The sequence below is a fragment of the Triturus cristatus genome, chromosome 11 (assembly GCF_964204655.1).
Source record: "Triturus cristatus chromosome 11, aTriCri1.1, whole genome shotgun sequence".
In the NCBI taxonomy this organism is placed as follows: Eukaryota; Metazoa; Chordata; class Amphibia; order Caudata; family Salamandridae; genus Triturus; species Triturus cristatus.
In genome coordinates this window covers 109,478,792-109,500,753 of record NC_140594.1, presented here as the reverse complement: position 1 = coordinate 109,500,753, position 21,962 = coordinate 109,478,792, and the positions used below count along the sequence as shown (strand labels likewise).

Here is a 21,962-nt window from a genome sequence, read left to right as displayed (position 1 = left end):
AGATTCGAAGGGGAGGGAGTAGCCCCTGCGGACTATTTGCAGAACCCACCTGTCCTAGGTTATGGAGCGCCAGTGGGGAAGGTGATGGCAAATCCTGTCACCCACTGGCGTCAGGTGGGTCTGAAACACCGGACTAGGAAGGTTTAGAGGCGGCGGCGGAAGGGGAGGTGATGGACTGACCCGTCCACTGTCCCCGGGATCCACCACAGTGGGCCCCACGTCCGCAGCTGCACTGAGACTGTGGCTGCGCAGACTTGCGGGTCTCAAAAGAATGCGCCTGGGCGCCCAGACCTTGACCACGAAAGGACCGAAAAGCAGACCCCAAGGGATTACGCGTGGTGGCGAGACCCAAGGACTGGGCCGTAGCGCGAGAGTCCTTAAAGCGTTCCAGGGTGCTATCCACCTTATCAGCAAAGAGGCGTGTACCGTCAAAGGGCATGTCCAACATGGTGTTCTGGACATCCCCAGAGAAGCCAGTAGTGCGGAGCCAAACATAACGACGGAGCGCCACAGTTGTGGAAAGTGCCCTACCGAGAGAATCGGCCGTGTCAAGCCCACAACGAATAGTGAATTTCGCAGCATCTCTCCCTTCGGCAATGGCTTGGGAGAGAACCGCCCGTGCTTCCACAGGGCACTGAGGTAGCACCTGTGCCACAGTGTCCCACACAGAATGGGACTAGCGGCCCAGCTGGTACGCAGTATTCACCGCCCGCGACCCAGAGCTGGCAGATGTGAAAATCTTTTTCCCAAATTGCTCCAGTTTCCTAGATTCCTTGTCTGGAGGAGCAGAAGGGAACGCACTCGGCGAGGCAGAAGCCTGGACAACCAGACTCTCAGGCGTCGGGTGTTGTGTGAGAAAGCTGGGGTCGCCCAGTGCCGGGCGATGGCGACGCACCACACCCTTGTCTACAGGGACTCCTGTGTTAGGTTTAATCCAGGTGCCTAACAGGATATCAGTAAGCGCTTCATTGAAGGGTAGTAACTGCTACGCAGAGGATGACTGCGGCTGCAGGACCTCCGTCAGGAGATTGGTCCTGATAGGTACAGAAGGGAGCTCAAGATTAAGAGCCTCAGCTGCCCGATGTAAAACCAACGAAAAAGTCCCAACCTCCTCCGTGGCCACGGAAGAAGGGGACAGAGTGCCAGGGTGTGGAGAGAAATCCAGATCCACTGGACCCTACACACCGCCTTCACACTCAGGCTCATCCTCACATTGAGCTGCAAGAGGATCCTCAGACCCCTCCCAGTATTCCCCTTCGTCCACCGGTTGCGGAAGGGGCCGGTAAGGACGAGGTGCCTTGGGAAACAGGATACGCTCCCCTCCAAGAAATGGAATGGGAGGGTAAGATATCATTCTCGGTTCGGTGCCGAGGCCGGAGCTGGCGGCGCCGCAGGGTATGGTGCCAGCGTAGCCGAGGCCAGAGGTGGCGGCACGGGGGCAGACCCTTCCGACGGATCTGCGGGGCCCGAAGGCGCTCTGGAGGGACCCAGCGGAGCAAACAAATGGTGCAAGGCCGACATAAAGGCCTGCAGCTCGTCCGAAGTCGCGTGCGGACCCTGAAAGGGAGGGTAGGCCGCAGGCAACGACAGGGGCTCGAACAGAGCCGCGGGGGAGTTACCGCCATCCCCACTCCACCGCGTCCGGTCAGGGGTAGAAGTATAGCGACGAAGCTTCTTCGATTTTTTTATGGCGCCGAGACTTACCTGTCCCCGATTCCGACGAGCGATGCGGATAGCTCTGCGACCGGTCCTTTGACCTCCCACGGGATCGGGACCTTGATCGGCACGGAACTGATTGCCGGACCTCCAACAACTTTCGGGAACGCTCCCGCAAAGCTTTCGGCGCCATGGCGCAGCAATCGGGGCACGCCTCGGGGTCATGGGCGTGCCCCAAGCAGAAGAGACACGTCGTGAGGGTTCGACACCGACATGTTGCGACGGCAGGCCCTACTGGACCTAAACCCGGGCATCTCTATTGCACCAGGAGTCAAGCACACGACAAAAAAAGTTGACAGAAACCATGTTAAACTTTTAACTACGGATACCGCTCTCTCTCAGATCTGCGCTGCTGCTAGGAAAAAGAAAGAACTGATGTCAGCGCGCGTGGGTGCGTCTAAGTAGCTCTGACGTCATCTAGGCGGCTACGACGCCAGCGACATACCCGGGGCTGTACGACAACGCCTACCGACTCACAGTAGTACTGCTGACGAAAACTATCCGGATCCAGTCTGACGCCTGGGGATATTCTAAGGTAAGGAATCTATCACTAACGTGTCTCTTTCAGATAAAAAAAACTGCCACAGGGCTATGCAGTATGTAAAATGCAGGAAGTTGAACTGAAGCCAAATGGGAGGGCTTTAATGTGTGGGAGAAAAAGTATGAATCCTGTAAATTTAGAGCTGTCACGTAGTGTCAGAGAGGGTGAACAGTATTGGTTTCAGAAATTCTTGTTGAATTTCCAGAGGTCTACAATGCCATAGTAGATGAGGCAATCATAGATGAGGCCATTCGTAGATGAGGCCATTTGTGGGTGAGGCCATAAGTAGATGAGGCCATCATTGATAAGGCTGTCATAGACTACCGTCGTAGATGACCATTGTAAATGAGGCTGTCGTCGAGATGAGGCTGTCCTAGACAATGCCATCGTAGATGAGGCCATTCGTAGGTGAGACCATCAAAGATGAGGCCATCATAGATGAGGCTGTCATAGACAATCATCATAGATGAGACTGTCCCAGACAACCGTCGGAGACACGGCTGTTATAGACAACCATCATAGATGACCGTAGACTACCATAGTCGACGACTGTTGTAGACGAGGCAGTCGTAAACAACCGTTGTAGACAAGGCTGCCATAAACGACAGTCATAGACGAGGCCGTCGCAGACGACCACCATAGATGAGGCTGTCGTCATCGACCGTCATAGATGAGGCTGTCGTCATCAACCGTCATAGATGAGGCTGGCGACAACGACCGTCATAGATGAGGCTGGCGACAACGACTGTCGTAGATGAGGCTGTCGACGACGACCGTCGTAGATGAGGCTGTCGACGACGACGGTCGTAGATTAGGCTGTCGACGACGACGGTCGTAGATGAGGCTGTCGACGACTACCGTCGTAGATGAGGCTGTCGACGACTACCGTCGTAGATGAGGCTGTCGACGACGACCGTCGTAGAGGAGGTGGTCAACGACGACCGTCGTAGATGAGGCTGTCGTAGATGAGACCGTCATAGATGAGGCAATCTTAGACGACCGTCGTAGATGAGGCCAATATTGGTGAGGCAGTAATAGTGGCATGGAGTTTTGTTATAGACTCCTCATTGTCAGGTTATGAGGATTTACCTGATGTAGTGTCAGGGATGAATAGGGAGTTGTAGGATCTGCCTCTGATTAAGTTTTTTCCAATTGCCTTTCTCTGTGAGAAGTGCCTTATTAAGACTCATGGTAAGTCTTTTTTATGGCTTTCCTGTGCGCCATCTGGAGACTCTTGGTGTGACCTCTCCCTTTGATCTCTCCTATGAGGTGAAGGAATCCTCACTGTCCTCATCAGAAGTGACAGATTTAATTCGGTAGTCCCAATAATAGCCTCATCTCTCAGAACGTGAGAGTTTTTGAGGAAAAGGTTAGACATATTTCGTAGTCTATTAGCTTGTTTTCTGCCATATTACTGACATATTAGCGCCAGGGTCAGAGGATTGAAACATGAAATATAATCTTGGAAGATCCAAAAAGAAGTAATAGCTGAAGAAACTGAGCAGAGCTCAGGGAGACTCCGTTCACACACGACGTGCAGTGAAAATCTGAGGGATTCAGCCTCTCTTGGGAATATTCTAGAGGGTGCTGGTTACTGATTGGTTGTACTTAAAGTTGGTCCATTTTTAGAAAAGGAGGTGGACAGGCTATTAAATGCATGGTTGCCACCATGATAGCCTATGGAAATTTGTAATTACTGCTTTATGTTTATTACTCTGGGACTCCCACTTTGACGATGGGGAATGATTCAAGCATGTGAATCTATGAAAGATACCCCAATACTGGATAATAGATTGTTTCAGACTGGAGTGGTACAGGGTAGAGTGGACTGGTATAGAGTAGTGGCGTAGAGTACAATGTTGCAGAGTGGAGTGGCCTGGAGTGGTGAAGAGTGCAGTGGTGCACAGTAGAGTGGGGCAGAGTGCACTGGACTGGCAGAGGGTAGAGAGGCGTAGAGTGAAGTGGCATAGAGTCCAGTGTCAGAGTGTAGTTGTGTACAGTCGATTAGAGTGGCATAGAGTGCATTGGCGTGGAGGGCTGTAGAGTGGCACAGAGTAGAATGCAGTGGCATAGAGTAAAGTGGCGCAGAGTAAAGTGGCACAGAGTAGAGTGGCATAGAGTTCAGTGGCAGAAAGTGCAGTGCTGCAGAATAGTGTTTTAGAGTGCATGGAATGGTGTAGAGTAGAGTGATGTAGAGTGCATTGGCTTAGAGTGCAGTAGTGCAGAGTAAAGAGTCAGTGCAAAGCTGTGGAGTAGCGTAGAGTGCAGTGGAGTAGAGTATAATGGCATACAGTGCAGTGGTGCAGAATAGATTGTCATAGAGTGCAGTAGTGTAGAGTGTATTGTTTTTGTGTGAAGTGGCATAGATTACAGTGGAGCAGAATGGAGTGGCGCAGAGTGCAGTGGCATAGAGTAGAGTGAAATGGTGCAGAGGGCAGTGGTATAGAGTAGAGTGTTGTAGAGTGCCGTGGTGCAGAGTAGATTAGAGTTGCTTAAAGTGGATTGGCGTAGAGTTCAGTGGTATAGGGTGGCATAAAGTAGAGTGGCTGAGAGTGAAGTGTTGCAGAGTATACTGTTGTAGATTGCAGTGGAGTATAGCAGAGTGGCGTGGAGTGCAGTAGCGTAGAGTGCAGTGGTGTAGAGTGCAGTGGTGTAGAGTGTAGTGGTGTAGAGTGTAGTGGCATAGAGGGCAGTGACGCAGAGTAGAATAGAGTAGCGTAGAATGCAGTGGTGCAGAATAGACTGCCATTGAGTGCATTGGTTTTGAGAAAAGTGGTGCAGGTTGCATTGGCATAGAGTGCAGTGGCATAGAGTGGAGCAGAGCAGAGTGAAGTGGAGATGAGTGAAGTGGAGATGAGTGAAGTGGAGATGAGTGCAGTGGAGATGAGTGCAGTGGCGTAGAGTAGATTGTTTCAGAGTAGAGTGCAGTGGTGCAGAGTAGATTAGAGTGGCACAGAGGGGATTGGCATAGAGTGCACTGTCATACAGTGGAGTGGTACAGAAGAGTGCATTGGCGTAGAGTGCAGTGTTGCAGAGTAGGGTGGCATAGAGTGGAGTGGGGCAGAGAGGAGTGGTGTAGAATATAGTGCATTGGTATAGAGTGGAGTGCTGTAGAGTAGGGAGGCGTAGAGTTAAGTGGTGCAGAGAAGAGTGCAGTGGAGTGGCGTAGTGTGCAGCGGTGCAGAGTAGAGTGCAGTGGTGCAGAATACAGTAGAATGGGGTAACGTAAGTATGCATATTAGGGTAGCATACTGCAATTACAGACCACACATCTTCAATTGAAATGACCATTACATTAGCATTCACGCACAGTTTTACTGATAAAAGTGTACATCACACATATGATAATGTGTGGAAATGTAATCACCTAATGTATTGATTTGATTATCAGCACAGTTCATTTACAGACACTTAAATTTTGTTGTTTGCTACAAAAAAAAAATAACATTGTACAGCCTTACTTAGGCAGATCCCCAGTAGCCAGCATGATTGCTACATAAATCCTATCACTTGGAAGTCAGAGAAAGCAAAAAAAAAAACCTAACTCCCTAGAAGACGGAACCTGACATTTGACCTCGGTCTTTCAATGCACAGCAAATATGACAGAATAAAAGCAAGAATTAAAGGCCTGTTTACACAAAGCGAGTTTGTGGAAGAATACAGTAAACAAGGGTTGGGCGACAGGAGGGACAAACCCGAGATGGACACCCTAGAGCAAATAAAGCCAGCAAATAGAAACACAGAAAATGTGAGTTACAAACCACAAAGCCAATGGCAAGCAACAGTCGGAATGCATTCCTAGGTCAACTCTCTGAATGTCCCCAGATGTCTTTAGCAAACCAGATAGGTACGATCTAAAAATAGCTAATGGAAACAAAAATAACTACTCTCAGATCCACCTATAAATAGATAAAAGATAGATCTTAGTTATTAATTTAAGGGAACTCTCTCTTACCCCGCTTTATTTTACTTGGTCGCTTATTTGTGAGTGCCTATTTTGTGGTGGATCAAATTAACACAATCACCTGTGACCTAACAATAGTGACATAGTATATACCCCAGGATTGTTAAGAGGCATGGTTGTGCTGATTTCAGCATGCTCAGCATAAAGCAATCCTACTGGAAGAAGTAATGACAAACAGTGTCTCCCTATTGGACACAGCTATAGAAGTGGTGACGTTCTGATAGGCTCTTACCCCTGTCAGATCATCCAGTGTGTCCTCCAACACCTTCACGGTAAGAACAAAGGCCCGCTGGGCGAGAACCTGTCGATCTGCATCTCGTAAATACTTCCTGCGGCACAAGGACAAAATGAAAAAAGGAAGTAAATGAGTAGGATGAGAGAAAGTCACACTGGTCACCATGAGGGAGAGAAGGTTAAAAGCAATCTTAGTACATCTTTATTAGCAAATTTTCAGTATAGGAGGAGGCTGAGGCTGATTGGGTGGTGGTATTGAATATGCTACTTACCAGTATGCATCTGTTCTTGGCATGTAGGGCTGCTGACATTCATATCTGTGCATAGATCGCCGCCTAGTGTTGGGTCCGGATGTTTGCACGTTGTTGTCCTGGAAGAGTCTTCGAAGTATCCTTGGATAGGTGACTCCTCCCCTGGACTACAGTGCGCATGGGCATCCCCTCCATCCTCAGATTGTTTTTCGCCATTGTGGCAGTGATGGAGTAGATACAGAAAGTGATGACCATGCTTGCAGTAATTCTGAGAGCTGCAGCTGCGACAGGCGCCGGGGAGGAGGGAGGGCGATATGAATGTCAGCAGCCCTACATGCCAAGAACAGATGCATACTGGTAAGTAGCATATTCAGTTCGAGGCATGTGGGCTGCTGAATTCATATCTGTGCATAGAATACATAGCAGTGCCCTCTATTGGCGGCGGCTACCCGTGCCAGCTGCAGCGGTCTGAAAAAGTGTTTTGAGAACAGCCTGTCCTACAGCTGCCTGCTGTTTTGACTGCACATCTACGCAATAGTGTTTTGTAAATGTGTGTGTAGTGGACCATGTGGCTGCTCTGCATATATCATGCAGGGGAATATTTCCTAGGAAGGCCATTGAAGCCCCCAACTTGCGGGTTGAGTGGGCTCGTGGTGGAATAGTTAATGTGCGTTTTGCCTTTTGATAACAGATTTGAATACACTTAACTATCCATCTGGCTATCCCTGCTTTGGAGATGGCGTTACCTTTGTGTTGTGGGGCAAAGGCAACGAACAGTTGTTTTGTCTTCCTGAAGGGTTTAGTCCTGTCGATGTAGTACATGAGGGCCCTCCGTACATCTAGTGTATGTAGTGCCCTTTCTGCAACAGTTTGTGGGTTTTGGAAGAAAACGGGCAGTTCAATAGTTTGATTCATGTGGAACTGCGATATTACTTTGGGCATGAATTTGGGGTTGGTACGTAGCACGACCCTGTTGGCGTGAACCTGTATAAATGGCTCTTGAATGGTTAGTGCCTGGAGTTCACTAACTCTTCGTAGGGAAGTGATCGCTACAAGGAAGGCCACTTTCCAGGTAAGGAATTGAATCTCGCATGAGTGTAGAGGTTCAAAAGGTGGACCCATCAGGCGTGTGAGGACCAAGTTGAGGTTCCACATTGGAGCCGGTGGGTGACTAGGTGGAATGACTCGTTTGAGCCCTTCCAAGAATGCTTTGATGGCAGGTACTCTGAATAGAGAGAGGTGCTGCCTGGTTTGCAGATAGGCTGAGATCGCGGTCAAATGGACACGTATAGAGGTGTACGCCAGATTGCATCGGTATAGGTGTAAGAGGTAACAGATGATGTTTTGGATGGATGCGTCCAGCGGGTTAACGTCATTATTACCGCAATAAATGACGAACCGTTTCCATTTGGCTGCATAGCAAGCTCTGGTAGTGGGTCTCCTGGCCTCCTTGATGATGTCCATACAGTCAGGTGGCAGGTTGAGATAGCCAAACTCTAGGACTTCAGGAGCCAGATCGCCAGGTTCAGCTGTTGCGGATCTGGGTGCTGAATCTCTCCATGGTTCTGCGTCAAATGCGCGGGTTTGATCCGCAGCCTTTGATGCGGCACCACGGAAAGTTCGAGGAAGGTGGTGTACCACGGCTGGCGTGCCCACGTGGGAGCAACTAGGACGAGTGTCAGGGAGTGTTGTCGGAGTTTGCGAGCCACCAGCGGTATCAACGGTGCTGGGGGAAAAGCGTACGCAAATCTGCCTGACCAGTTCATCCATATCGCATTGCCCTGCGACTGCGGATGTGGGAATCTGGCGGCGAAGCTTTGGCATTTTGCGTTTTCGCTTGTCGCGAATAGGTCTATCTCTGGGTGACCCCACTGCTGGAAGTACGGTTTGAGTACCGATGGGTGTAACTCCCACTCGTGCATCTGGTGGCTGTGTCTGCTGAGCAGATCCGCCATCTGGTTGTCCTTGCCAGGGAGGTGTTCTGCCATGAGGAACATGTTCCTCTGAATGGCCCACTTCCACATGCTCTGAGCCAGATGAGACAACTGTGGAGAGTGTGTTCCTCCCTGCTTCTGTATGTAGTACATTGCGGTCATGTTGTCCGTCCGGATCAACACGACCTTGTTGCACAGGTGTACTTTGAAAGCCTTCATGGCCAGGAAGATTGCCATCAGTTCCAGAAGGTTGATGTGCATCTTCTTCTGTTGTGTCGTCCATAGTCCCTGCACTGTGTAGTGGAGTACATGAGCTCCCCAACCCTGGAGAGACGCGTCCGCTGTCAGTACTATCTGTGGGACAGGCTCCTGGAACGGTCGGCCCTTGCAAAGGTTTTGTGGATTCCACCAATGCAGAGAGTTGTACGCCCGACCGCTCACCAACACTAGGTCTTTCAACTGTCCTTGAGCCTGATTCCACTGACGTGCTAGGCACTCCTGAAGTGGGCGCATATGTAACCTCGCGTGCGGGACTATGAAGATGCAGGAGGCCATCATGCCTATCAACTGCATAAACACTCGCGCTGGAAGTGAGTGATTGGGTTTGAACTTGGAGATCAGCAGTTGTATGCTGTTGATCCTCACTAAATTTGGCTGAGCTGTGGCCGCCAGAGTGTCTATAGTCGCACCTAGGTACTGTTGTACGTGTGCGGGCTGGAGATGGGACTTTGGGTAATTTAGTGAGAATCCCAGACTGTGAAGAAGGTGAATGGTACGGGACACGTGGCTTGCACATTGCTGGGCTGACCTCGCTTGAACGAGCCAGTCGTCTAGGTAGGGGTAGACGTGTATATGCTGTCTCCGTAAATGTGCTGCCACCGTAGCTAGGCACTTCGTGAAAACCCTGGGCGCTGTTGTCACGCCGAAGGGAAGGACTTTGAACTGATAGTGCTGCCCCTGAACAGTGAACCTGAGGTACCTTTTGTGTGAGGGGTGGATGGGTATGTGAAAATACGCATCCTTGAGGTCCAGTGATGCTAGGAAGTCTCCCTGCTTGAGAAGCGGAAGAACTTGCTGTAGAGTGAGCATGTGAAAGTGCTCTGAAAGAATGTACTGGTTCAGGGGTCTCAGGTCTAATATAGGCCTGAGCGACCCGTCCTTTTTTGGGATTAAGAAGTAGAGGGAGTAAACCCCCGTGCCCTGCTCGTGGATGGGTACGACCTCGATAGCGCCTTTTAGAAGCATACTTTCTACCTCTTGCTGTAAGAGCGTTAAGTGCTCTGAGGACATAGGACGGTTTCTTGGTGGTATTGTGGGTGGAGTGGAGGTCAACTCCAGACAGTAACCGTATTTTATAATATCTTTGACCCACCTGTCCGTGGTGATGGAGTTCCACATGGACAGGAACCGTTGTAGCCTTCCCCCGACAGGTGTTATGTGGTCGGGAGGAAGGGAGAGGGCGTCACTGCTTGTTCTTGGGGGAGGACCTGGTGTTGCCGTAGCCACGTCCTCTGCCCTTGGTACTGGAGCCACGATAGCCACCTCGGGTGTTCTTATCGTAGGTGGTCTGCGTATTGCCCTTGTTATATGTTTGTTGTGACCCCTGTCCTCTGCCTGCTCCCTTGTTTCCGGGGCGACGAAAGGAGCCGCTCCGAAAGGACTGAGTTTGTAGGGCGCCCATGGACTTTGCAGTGTCCGTGTCCTTTTTTATCTTCTCGAGGGTGGTGTCAACCTCAGGCCCGAACAAATAGTCGGGGTTGACGGGCTGGTTAAGTATATTGTTTTGTACCTCAGGCTTGAATCCTGAGATACGTAGCCAGGCGTGACGTCGTAGGATGACGCTAGTGTTGATGGCTCTGGCAGCCGTGTCTGCAGCGTCTAGTGCACATTTGATGGCAGCATTTGTGAGTAGCTGTCCCTCTCTGATAAGGATTTCTGCACCTTCTTTGTAGGGGTCAGGGAGGTGTTGAAGAAGTTGTTCCAGCGTGTCATAGTGCGCTTTATCGTAGCGAGCGAGGAGCGCTTGAGTGTTAGCTATGCGCCATATGTTTGCAGCTTGTGCGGCAACTCGCTTGCCGGAGGTCTCTAGCACCTTGGACTCTTTGTCCGGGGGAGGAGCGTCACCCGTTGTCTGCGAGTGTGCCCTCTTGCGGGCATTCGCCACAACGATGGAGTCGAGTGGTAATTGGCCTCTGATGTAAGTAGGATCCCCAGGTGCTGATCTGTATTTTTTGTCGATCCTGGGGTTTATCACTCGTGCCCTGGTGGGTTCCTTGAAAATGTCAGTGGCTGGCTTGAGGACTCCCTTCAACATTGGCAGAGCTTTTACATGTCTTTCTGAGGATGCAAAGGTGTCCATTAGAAAGTCATCTTCGATGATATCAGAGTGAAGCTGCACATCGTGGTTGTTTGCTGCACGTTCAATTAGAGCGTTGAACGCTGCAGTATCCTCTGTGGGTGATGTTTTTGCCCCATATAGCTGTGGGTCCTGTGCATCCAGAGGTGCACTGGGGTCTGCAGGGTCGCCCCAAGTTTGGTCAGGGTCCTGCTGGTCATCAGGGTCCGTGTCCACATGGTAGGGGACTTGGTCATCCATGTAGTCCCCCAATGCATCCGTGTCGGAGCGTGTGGGGGAGGCCTGGTGTGGATCCTGGTAGGGTGAATAGAAAGGTTCATACAGGAGAGGTTCTGAGTCCACCGGCAGCTTCCTCTTTAGCGGGATCCTGAAAGGTTCCAATGGCGGTTCCGAAGTTATCCTTCGGTCGTGGAGAATCATCCTGCCAGTGTTGGCGTCGATGACGTGTGACGGAGGCGTCTCAACAGGTGTAACCGTAGTCTTGGTGACCCGTGTCCTGAGTTGAAACACCTTCGGGATTGTGGATGGAGGCAAGCCGAAGGTAATGTTGGTCGGCACCGACGAAACCGCCGGAGCCCCGATCGAACCGGAACCCGACGGGTCCTGGAGGGCAGCCGTGGTTTTGCAGCCTGGCTGTGCACCAGGTCGTACTCGGGGCGCCTTAGAGGACGTGGCCCCGGTCTGGGTCGCGGCTGTAGATATCTTCGGCGCCAGTGGGGCATCGAGTCGAGGTGCGGAGACCACCGTCGACGTCTTCGACACGTGAGGTTTTGGTGTCGTCGAGGGAGTGATGCGAGGCGTAGCAGGCTGTACGGCCCTCGGTGTCGGCGGCGTCGAAGCCGGTAACCGAGCAGGTTTGTCGGCGCCGATGACCTTCTTCCGTTTGTCGACTCCCACGTCGCCCCTTTCGAGTTCGGCACCGAAGTCTCTCTTGGTGCGGTCGGTGCCGACACGGTGCGCTGGCGTCGAAGGTGTTGAAGGCTTCGATCCGACTTGCGCCACTTTCAGTTTCGATTTCGTAGGAGCTTGAGCAGCTTTCGGTTTCGGTTTCGTGGAAGGGAAACCAGCTGATTTAAGCGGTAATGGCTGCCGCTGAACATCCGAGGCCGGGCCCGAGGGCGGGGCCGAAGGACTGTGTGATAGGTCTCGGGTAAGGCCCGAAGGCGATCCCTCGACCGGAGCCATAGTCTGTGGCACTGGTGAGTTTTCGGTTTGAACAGGTAGGCCTTGTTCATCATCAGCGCTACTCTCTTCGGCCCCTAAGGCCTCCTCGTCGTCTCCTACCTCGGTGTCGTCTTCACCTCTGTGGAAGAGTGACTCGTCGGCCTCGTCCGATCCGGGGTCGTGGTCGGAAACGGGACCGGAGGGTAAGACTTCTACTTCTTCGACGTCGTCGGCTTCGTCGAAGATGTCAGCTGGGGCCGGTGCCGCGTGCTGCGCCTCGAGCCTCGCCGCTCGACGATTCCGCAGAGTCTTCTTGGAACGGAATCGGGCACAGGCCATGCATGTCGATTCGTCGTGGTCCGGCGAAAGGCATTTGTTGCACACCGGATGGACGTCGATGTGTGGGTACTTCGCATTACATACCGGACACCTTTTGAATGGCGTCCTCGATTCCATCGTCGAAGTAGTCGATGGACAGGTAAATGCGAACAAAGTCGGTGCTGAAAGTCAGTAAACTAACAGATAGTATCGAAACCCGATCGATAAACAGTACCGACGCGAACTAAAGGCCTTGTGGCCTCGACAAAAGTTTTTCCTAACTTGAGCTAAGATAGCACATCCGAACCCAATGGCGGAAAAAAACAATCTGAGGATGGAGGGGATGCCCATGCGCACTGTAGTCCAGGGGAGGAGTCACCTATCCAAGGATACTTCGAAGACTCTTCCAGGACAACAACGTGCAAACATCCGGACCCAACACTAGGCGGCGATCTATGCACAGATATGAATTCAGCAGCCCACATGCCTCGAACAGACAAGAATCTCATGTCCAATGTCCTTTCTGACAAGACCAGTAAGGTGTTGGCGTCTCTTTACACGGCAAGAATATTTTATATCCTAGACCTGGAGCATGGGGACCACATGTCAAACGTCTATAAATATAGGATACTAAGCAGCTTTTGCTCAAAGGCGACAACCCCTCCACCTCCTTACTGTTTAAGGGGTGCATCCTGTGCAGCGAGGTGTGAAGTTCATCAGGAATGGGATGAGAGTGGGTTTAGCACTGGACTGGAAACAAAAAATGTATCAAATGGTCTCCTTTATTCCAAATATATGGGAACAGCACCACCTGGTAGTCAGGAAAAGAATCAGCCAGTAAAAAGGCTGCAAGCAGAAGGCGAGACATGCACCCCCAATTCCAAGCAAACTAGTTCCTGTTTGTTCCTTCCCACCACGTTGCTGTGCATTTGTACACACATGTCCAGTGCTTGAAGTGGAAATATAAAAGTGCAGGCGCCCACTATCCCAGGCTACCTTTTTACAAATGAGAACTGTCAGCACTCACCTCTCATCATAAACTTTGTGACTGAAATTTCAGTCAGAAAAGTACAGAGCATAAAAGACAGAAAACATATTAAAAATTGTTAGAAAAATACAATATACAGAAATAAGAGACCTAAAACTGCTATACACATTCCAAGAGCATATCTTCATAGTTGATAATCATTATATATCTAAGGATTTGCCATATCTTTTCTTTACAGCTAAAGCACATTTGATAAAAATTAGTTACAGCAATAATTATTATGTATCTGATGATTGGCCATAGCTCTTCCTTGTAGTTATGACACATTTGATAAAATTAATCATGGCAAGACAAGTTTGTTAAAAGCTGTCCTGTATTGTCCACCATTTGCTGCACTGAGAACTGGAACCAGGAAACGGTTCCTATGAACAGAGTACAGACTACAGAACAGAGTAAAGTCCAGTGCACTCTGTTTGACAGCTGGGTTGCAGGGACAATGAGAGAGATTAAGAAACCACGTGCCCTGACAGGGGAACACTACAAGGAAATTAATTAAATTAGAGCTAAGCCTGGTGAGATAGAATCTATACTCTCCATTGTGGGTTAGTGACAGATAATAAAACTCCAATCCCAATGAGAATTTGATAGGTAGAGAGCTTTCTGAGATTGAAAAAAATCTCTTTGGCGGCCTGTTTCTTTCCAATTGTAAAACAGCTTTTTCTCCATTATTCTGGTGACAGTGTCTGGATTTGTGAAGTACCCCTCAATTCACAAGATCTTAAAAATGGATTTGATATATTTCTGCCAGGGGATAGCCCTGACGTTGTCCAGAAGGAAGCAGTCTAGAATGATCTCCCTTGTAAGAATAGCTTCAGGAGGCAACCAGATTCCTACCAATCAAAGTAGTGGGCTAATTTTAATTCTGTCCTCCAAACAGTTAACACCAAGTTCCATATGGCAAGCTATAGTAGAAAGCGACCGTGGCACTGCCAATAGATTACACAAGGAGATCGTCCCCATGATCCTCAAGCAGATTTCTGTGGCAAGGACTTGGTGGAGGTGGAGGCAGAATGTTGCATGTTGACAGCTCTTATAATTTTCAGTAAGTGAAGAGACAGCAACAGGGGCAAACGACAAGTTACTTACCTTCAGTAACGCCTTATCTGGTAGTGACATGATCTAGCTGCAGATTCCTTACCTTTGAATTTCCCAGGTGTCAGGTTGGATTCGGAAGACTTTTGATCGAGCAATATCCTTGCGTGCCAGTAGGTGGCGTCAGCTGGCTCCGCGTGATGTCATTGGCATTGTCCACGCCAGAAGTGACATCCGATTCACCTATATAGTCGCCACCTCAGCACGCTAATGTCAGTTACTTTTCCTGACTTTCCATACCAGGAGTGCCGAGTCATAAAGTGCAATGATAGTGGTGTGTTTAGAACAGCGAGGGCCCTGAAAGCAGTGTGGGAGGCTGGGTGGGTCGGTAAGGAATCTGCAGCTAGATCATGTCCCTACCAGATAAGGCGCTATCGAAAGTAAGTAACTTGTCCAACTGATAGAGACATCTAGCTGCAGATTCCTTACCTTTGAATAGATACCCAAGCAATACCATTCACGGAGGACGGACAGCAGAGAAGTTAAGATCAGAAAGTCCTGCAGGATAGAGCAGTAAAAAAAAAAAAAAAAAGTCCCTTCGGACTTGACTGTCTAAGCAGTAATGTTTGGTAAACATGTGAATGGATGCCCATGTTGCAGCCTGACAATTGTCAATGTCTGGAACGCCATGTTGAAACGCCGTGGTAGCAGGCTTAGCTCTGGTGGAATGAGCCCTTAAGCCTTCAGGGGGCTACTTCTTGGCCAGAGTATGGCAAATTTTGATGCAGAGAAAGGCCCATCGTAAGACAGTCCTCTTCTGCACCGCACAACCTTTCCTTGATCCAACATACCCCACAAAGAGTTGGTTTTCCACCCAGAACTCTTTAGTGCAGTCAAGGTAGAACAACAACGCTCTTTTTGGTTCCAGACAGTGGAGTCGCTCCTCTTCTTTAGAGTGGTGCAGGAGCGTAGAAAGTGGGCAAGGTGACCGATTGATCGAACGGCACGGAGCGAACTGTCGGGCCTCCGTAAGTGTTCGGGACCGCTCCCGCAAAGACTTCGGGTTTATGGCCCGCCAGTCTGAGCACGACTTTGGGTCGTGGTCGCACTCCAGGCACCAAAGGCACACGAGGTGCGGGTCCGTGACGACATCAATTTGCGTCAGGAGTCGCAAACCTTGAAGCCGGTCCAACGTGACATCCCTCTGTGCACCAGGAGTCGACTTAAAAAGTCAAAAAGGGACTTGAGGTACCACTCTCTCTCGCAGAGAAAGAAAGAAATGACGTCGGCGCGCGAGGGCGGCATCTAAGTAGATACCGTCGCGTCATTCCGGCAACCACGACGCCAACGACGAAGGCGACCGACACCACAAATCGACACGCAGAGGTACTACTGAGGAAAAAATTCTCCGGATCCAGTCTGACGCCAGGGGGTAATTCTAAGGTGAGGAATACATAACTAATTGTCTCTTTCAGATAAGGCTGTTTTGATGGTAAGCAGCTGCAGGGGGCAGTTGTGTAGAGGTTCGAACGGAGCAAAGGAAGGTGAGCACCCAGTTAAGGTCCCACTGAGGCATGATGAGTGGGGTAGGTGAGAATATGTGTACAAGTCCCTTAAGAAATCTACTTACAATAGGGGATTTAAATAAAGAGGGTTGGTCTTGCAGTCTCAAGCAGAAAGGTACATTTTCAGAGTGCCTAGAGCAGAGCCCTGCTGGCCAAGGAGCAAAATAAAACTTAGAACTTGAGAGAGCGTAACAGAAAGAGGATCAATAGACCTTTCTGTACAATATTGTACAAATTTGTTCCACCGGGAGAAGTACACGGTCTTGGTGTAAGGCCGCCAAAATACCATTGCAAACTTCAGGAGGAAGGTCGTATGCTATAATCTGCGGCCGCTCAATCTCCATGCAAGAAAGCATAGAGTTGAGAGATTTGGGTGGAGAACCCTCCCCTGCTGCTGGGACAGAAGTTCCTCCCGAAGGGGCAGTCTGATCAGAGGACTGATGTTCAATAAGAGAAGCTCCGGATGCCAGATCCTCTGTGCCCAGTCCACAGCCACAAGAATGACTTGGGCCAGAAAGGCGTATAAGAGGCCTGAGCTCCACTCAAGATGAAAAGAAAAGAGTTTCCGAGCGACAGCCGTCTTGGATAATCTAATGAGCAAAACTGCTTACATTGCATGTGCTTGGCGGAGGTGAACAGATCTAACCAAGGCTCTCCCCACCGCTAAAAGAGATTTTGCGGCACCTTCAGATGGTGACACCGCTCATGATCCACTAGTCGACGGCTGAGTTCGTCCGCTGTGGCGTTCAGGGAACCTGCCAGGTGTTGAACCACCAGGGTTATGCTCTGCTCTTCCAGCCATGTCCAGAGATGCAAGGCCTCTTGACAAAGGGTCCATGATCCCACCCCGCCCTGTTTGTTGCAGTACCACATGGTGGTGGTGTTGTCCGTGAACACCTAAACCAGCTTTCCCTTGATGGAAGGAAGAAAAGCTTTCAATGCCAAGCAAATCGCTCGGAGCTCCAGCAAGTTGATGTGGAGTCCAGATTCCGCCAAAGACTAGAGTCCTCGGATTTCCACCTCTCCCAGATTGCGGCCCCCATCCCAGGAGGGCCACATCTGTCACTACTGTGTAATCTGATTGCGTAAGGAAGAGGGGTCTGCATCTAACCCAATCGCAGTTGGTCAGCCACTGCCTGCAGACCTTGTGCAGTTCTCTCTGAGATCTGGACTGTTGGAGAGATTCCCCTGATAGTATGCCCACTGAAACTTCAGGTCCCACTGCAGAGCCCACAGATGCCATATGGCATGTGTCATTAGCAGGAAACAGGAGGCTATGAGGCCCAGAATCCTCAGAGTCAACCCCACCTATATCTATGTTAGAGCTGAAACATTGGTATCACAGTCGGAATATCCTGGACTCGCCAAACTGCACTGTGATCAGAACAGCTCTGATGAAAGGGATGATCTGAGACTGCGTCAGGTGTGACTTTGGCACGTTGATCGTAAACCCCAGCGAAAGCAGGAGGTTTACCATAGTCTGGAGGTGGGAGAGGACAGTCTGGGGTGATCTCGCCTTCAACAGCCAGTCGTCGAGATATGGGAATACTGGCACCCCTGATCTGCACAGACGAGCGGCAAACACCGCCATCACCTTGGTGAACATCCGAGGGGCACTGGTACGGCCAAAGGGGAGCACTGTGAACTGAAAGTCCTTGTGGTCTACCATGAACCACATGTAACGCCGATAGGCAGGCGTGTCGAGAATGTGAAAATAGGTGTCCTCCAAATCCAATGCTTCCATCCAGTCTCCGGGGTCTACAGCAGACAAGACCTGAGCCAGAGTGAGCATTATGCATTTTTCCTTCTTGAGGAAGTAGTTGGGGGCTCCTTCCTACTTCCTGTGCTGGAACCTTCTCTATGGCTACCTTGGCCAAAATAGTCCTGACTTCCTCCTGAAGCAAGTTCAGGTGGTCTTCCGTCACCGGCTCATAATTTGTAGGCATGGAGGGAGGGGCACTCTCGGATGGAATGGAGTAGTCCTTTGAACTATTTGAAGACCCCACCTACCCGAAGTGATGTTCTGCCAGTGGTGGAGGTGATGGCTGATCCTGCAACCAACTGGTCACCCATATTCTTGAAGGGGTGGACTAGGAAGGTTTGGAGAATGTAGAGGGAGGTGTAGTTGCTGAACTCGAGCGGTTTTGTGGCTGTGATATGTCTGGCGAGGCTAAAAGCCCCTTCCATGGCCACCAAAACGGAGAAAAGCAGATGAGGGATGGATGGTCACTGAGGGGCTCAAGGACTTAAGTCGATAGCCCGTGAGTCCTTAAAGCACTCCAGCGCCATGTCTGCCTGATCCCCGAAGAGATGGGTCCCATCAAAGGGCATCTCCGTAAGGAAAGCCTGGAAATCCCCAAAGAAGCCAGGCGTTCTCAGCTGGGCGTGGCATCCACCGTCTATGACATCACTCTGCCCAGCAAGCCGGTGGTGTCAAGCCCACAACAAATGGTGAACTTTGCCACATCTCTCCCATCTGATACTGCTTGGGAGACAACGGCCCAGGCATCCTCCAGGACCTGTGGCAGCACACTTCTGCAACCGTTTCCCACAAACAGTGGGACTAACGGCCCAATAGGCATGCAGTGCTAACCGACTGCAATTCAAGGCTGGCGGAAGAAAAAACGTTCTTGCCCCAACTATCCATCCTCCTGTCCGGGAATGCTGAAGGTAAATGCGCCTTGTGAGGTAGAGGCTTGGACCACTTCTCTCTCGGGGTAGGGTGGTTGGTGAGGAATTTTGGGTCACCCGATGCAGAGCAATAGCGGCGGGTGATTGTCCTATTCACAGGAGTCCCTGATATTGGCTTGGATCAGGTTCCCAGAAGTACATCAGTCAAGGCTTTGTAGAACGACAGGAGGGGTTCCAAAGAGGAGACACACGGCTGCAGGACCTCTTTCAAGATGTTTGTCTTGACTTCCACCGAAGGGAGCTGGAGGTCCAGGACCTCAGCTGCCCTTCTCACCACCATAGAATATGAAGATCCCTCCTCCATCCCGACGCACAACACATAGTTACTTTAGAATGATAATTGGTATAGCAGCAATGCCTGCCATCGCGCACACACCACAGAGTTGTTTTGCATTTGGTTTTGGTTAGTTAGAAGAAAGCAACAAACAGATATATATGACGACTCCCCAACTTATGGGTGAAGTAAAAAATACAAATATGATGGCATAAAGGTTGCTGAAAGTTCAGCACACGGCAACCTTGGTAGATAAGAGGAGTGTAATAATGGGTGCAAGTGAGGCATGGTACAGCCGTTCCCCATGGGGGAGGCAGAGTGTAATAATGGGTGCAAATGAGGCATGTTACAGCCGTTCCCCATGGGGGAGGCAGAGGTATAATTAATATGCGAATGGAAACAATCCTATGTCACTGCTTTTGATATATAGTATGCCATGGAATGATACAAGTACATATTTGTAGATGTCAACGACAATGTCAATAATTTGAAATGCCAATAAAAATATGTATGAAGATCCCTCCTCCATAGCCACGGTAGGGGGCGAAAGCAGGCCAGAATCTGAAGAGGTATCCAAGTCCACTGGCCTCACCTAGTTCCTCATACCAGTACATTTTGTGCTCAGGCAGGTCTTGTAAAGGGTCCAGCGACCCCTCCCAATCTTCCGCAAATCCTACCCCTTCAAAATAAGACTGAGGATTCTACCTAGGACCCAAGGTTGCCGTTGGTACCAGAATTGGCGTCGGTAGGTGCCGATACGGCTCTGAGTTCCTGGAGATAAGAATGGGGCTGAGGCACCGGCGGGTGTCTCAGCCCAGGGCACCGGGCCTGCAACGGGGAAGGTTGCAGGGGCACGACCGGCGCTGGTTCAGATCCATTGGGGGCACCCGATGGAGTCCCCTCTGAGCCTCTGGGGCTAGGAGGGTTAGGTCACCCAAATATAAGGCACATGGCATCATAGAATTCTTTAAGCTGGGCGGGGGTCGCTCATGCTCCTGGAAAGGCAGGGAAGCACGGAGCCGACCCAGGCACAAGTTCCGCAGAATGATGCCTAGAGCGTCAAGACTCCTCCGTCACGTCGGCTGACGGACAAGTCGAAGTGGAAGCACCCTTCGAATTCTTGTGTTTCTTATGTCTCTTACCTGACCAACCCGATGACTTCGATCGGGAGGGCGACGACTTAGGACTCTCGGAGCGGTGCCTGGACCTTCCTCTCGACTGGGACAGAGAACGAAACCTTCCTGGTGAACGATGTGGAGCCAAGCGCTGGGCAGCAAGCAGATTTAGGGACCACGTCTTCCAAACCTTCTGAGCTGTGGCCCAGCAGTCAGAGCACTACTTTGAGTTGTGGTTGCGCCAGGCACCAGAGACAAATTAAGTGTGGATCCATCACCGACAGATGGCAGGCACCACACGGTTTGAATCCAGAAATCTTCTTCGACATTGTGGAAAACCCTACACACCAAAAATTGTCTACAAAACGTTGAAAAAGCCTGTCAAGAAGTGCCAGAGGGTAGCTTTGTTCACGGATTTGCAGAAAATCAAAGAACTGGCATCAGCACGCCAACGTGGCACCAATATAAGTGATGCGGACGTCACTTACAGTTCGGACGACGCCACCTACCGGATTGCAAGGGTATAGCTTGAACAAGTTTTTCGGATCCAGCCTGACGCCTGGGAAAGTCTAAGGTAAGGAATCTGCGGCTAGATGTCTCTATCAGATAGTTGGTGTAATGTAGGTGGACGGCTGCACGATAGTGGGATGGTATCTGATTTTGATGAATTCAGTGTAATCTATGGCTCGTCAAGATCTTGACGTGGCTTGGGTCAAGCCGAAGCTGACTCGAAGCCAGACACACCGATGGGTTAGGTGCTCTTATCCGGCGTCGGTGGTGGCATCAATGAAGCAAGGGGCTGGTGCAGGTTTTGTTACGGAGCCGATGCTGGTACAGAACCTGAGGCGGCATAGAGAGGACTGACAGCACTGAGGGCGGACCCACCAGTAGCAAACCGACTGGAGAGCCATGCGGATCCTTAAAGCCTATAGGCTTTAAGGAGCGGGAACAGGAAATATGGAAAAGTTGCACAGCATAGCCTCACGAAAGGCATCAACTTGCTGCGAGGTCAAAGATGGGCCTGTGAACTCGGAGTGCTTCGGAACCAGAGTAAGAATTGGCACCACAGTGGAACAGGAGTGGGAACAAAAGGCACAGTGATGCCATTATGGCAGGAAGGGGCAGAGCCCAGCTAACTTTTTGTGTTTCTTCTTCAACTTACCCCAAGATTTTGATTGTGAGGAAGATTTGCCTTGGGAACTACTTTGAGAGCGGGACAAGGAGCAGGTCCAAGATTTCGACTTTGAGGTGGATTTGCACAGAATATTCTGGTGCCTTCCGATCTTAGATGGCATTTGGGTTCTTCTGGACGCAGTCGTCACAGGCCTCGGAGTCAAAGCACCAAAGGCACACCTTGTGGGTGTCTATTGCAACATCCCTGCAAGATTTAAACCCTGTAGTCTTTGTGGGTGACGTTCCCTTGCACAATGGAGAAATTGAAGGAAAAAATTATTTTCACAAGAATAGAAAAATAAGAAGCAGAGTTCCGGATCCACTTTTGAAGCCCAGAATGAAAGGAACTGATGCCACCATGCATGGGTGAAGCTTATATGCGGCTCTGTTCATTACTTCCACAGCGGAATGCCATTGACACAGAGTCACACTGCGCCACCTGCTATTGCGCAGGAGCAATGCTTAGTAATTTATTGATTCAGTCTTGCGCCTGGGAATAGTCGCAAAATGAGGAATCTGCATCTAGCAAAAGAATTGTGCTGCTCAAACTCCTTTTATTCACATATCTTTCTAGAAAAGCACACAT

At 50.3% G+C, this 21,962-nt stretch overlaps 1 protein-coding gene across 8 annotated transcripts in view; it reads right to left on the bottom strand.

Moving 5' to 3' along the window:
- Positions 1 to 21,962, bottom strand: part of CABIN1 (calcineurin binding protein 1) — a 1,566,474-nt gene that overhangs the window by 339,515 nt on the left and 1,204,997 nt on the right. For all 8 annotated transcript variants that reach the window (XM_085634628.1, XM_085634623.1, XM_085634621.1 and 5 more), the window contains one exon: positions 6,454 to 6,550. In XM_085634628.1, the coding sequence (XP_085490754.1) occupies positions 6,454 to 6,550 (97 nt within the window). The remainder of the gene's footprint in view (positions 1 to 6,453; positions 6,551 to 21,962) is intronic.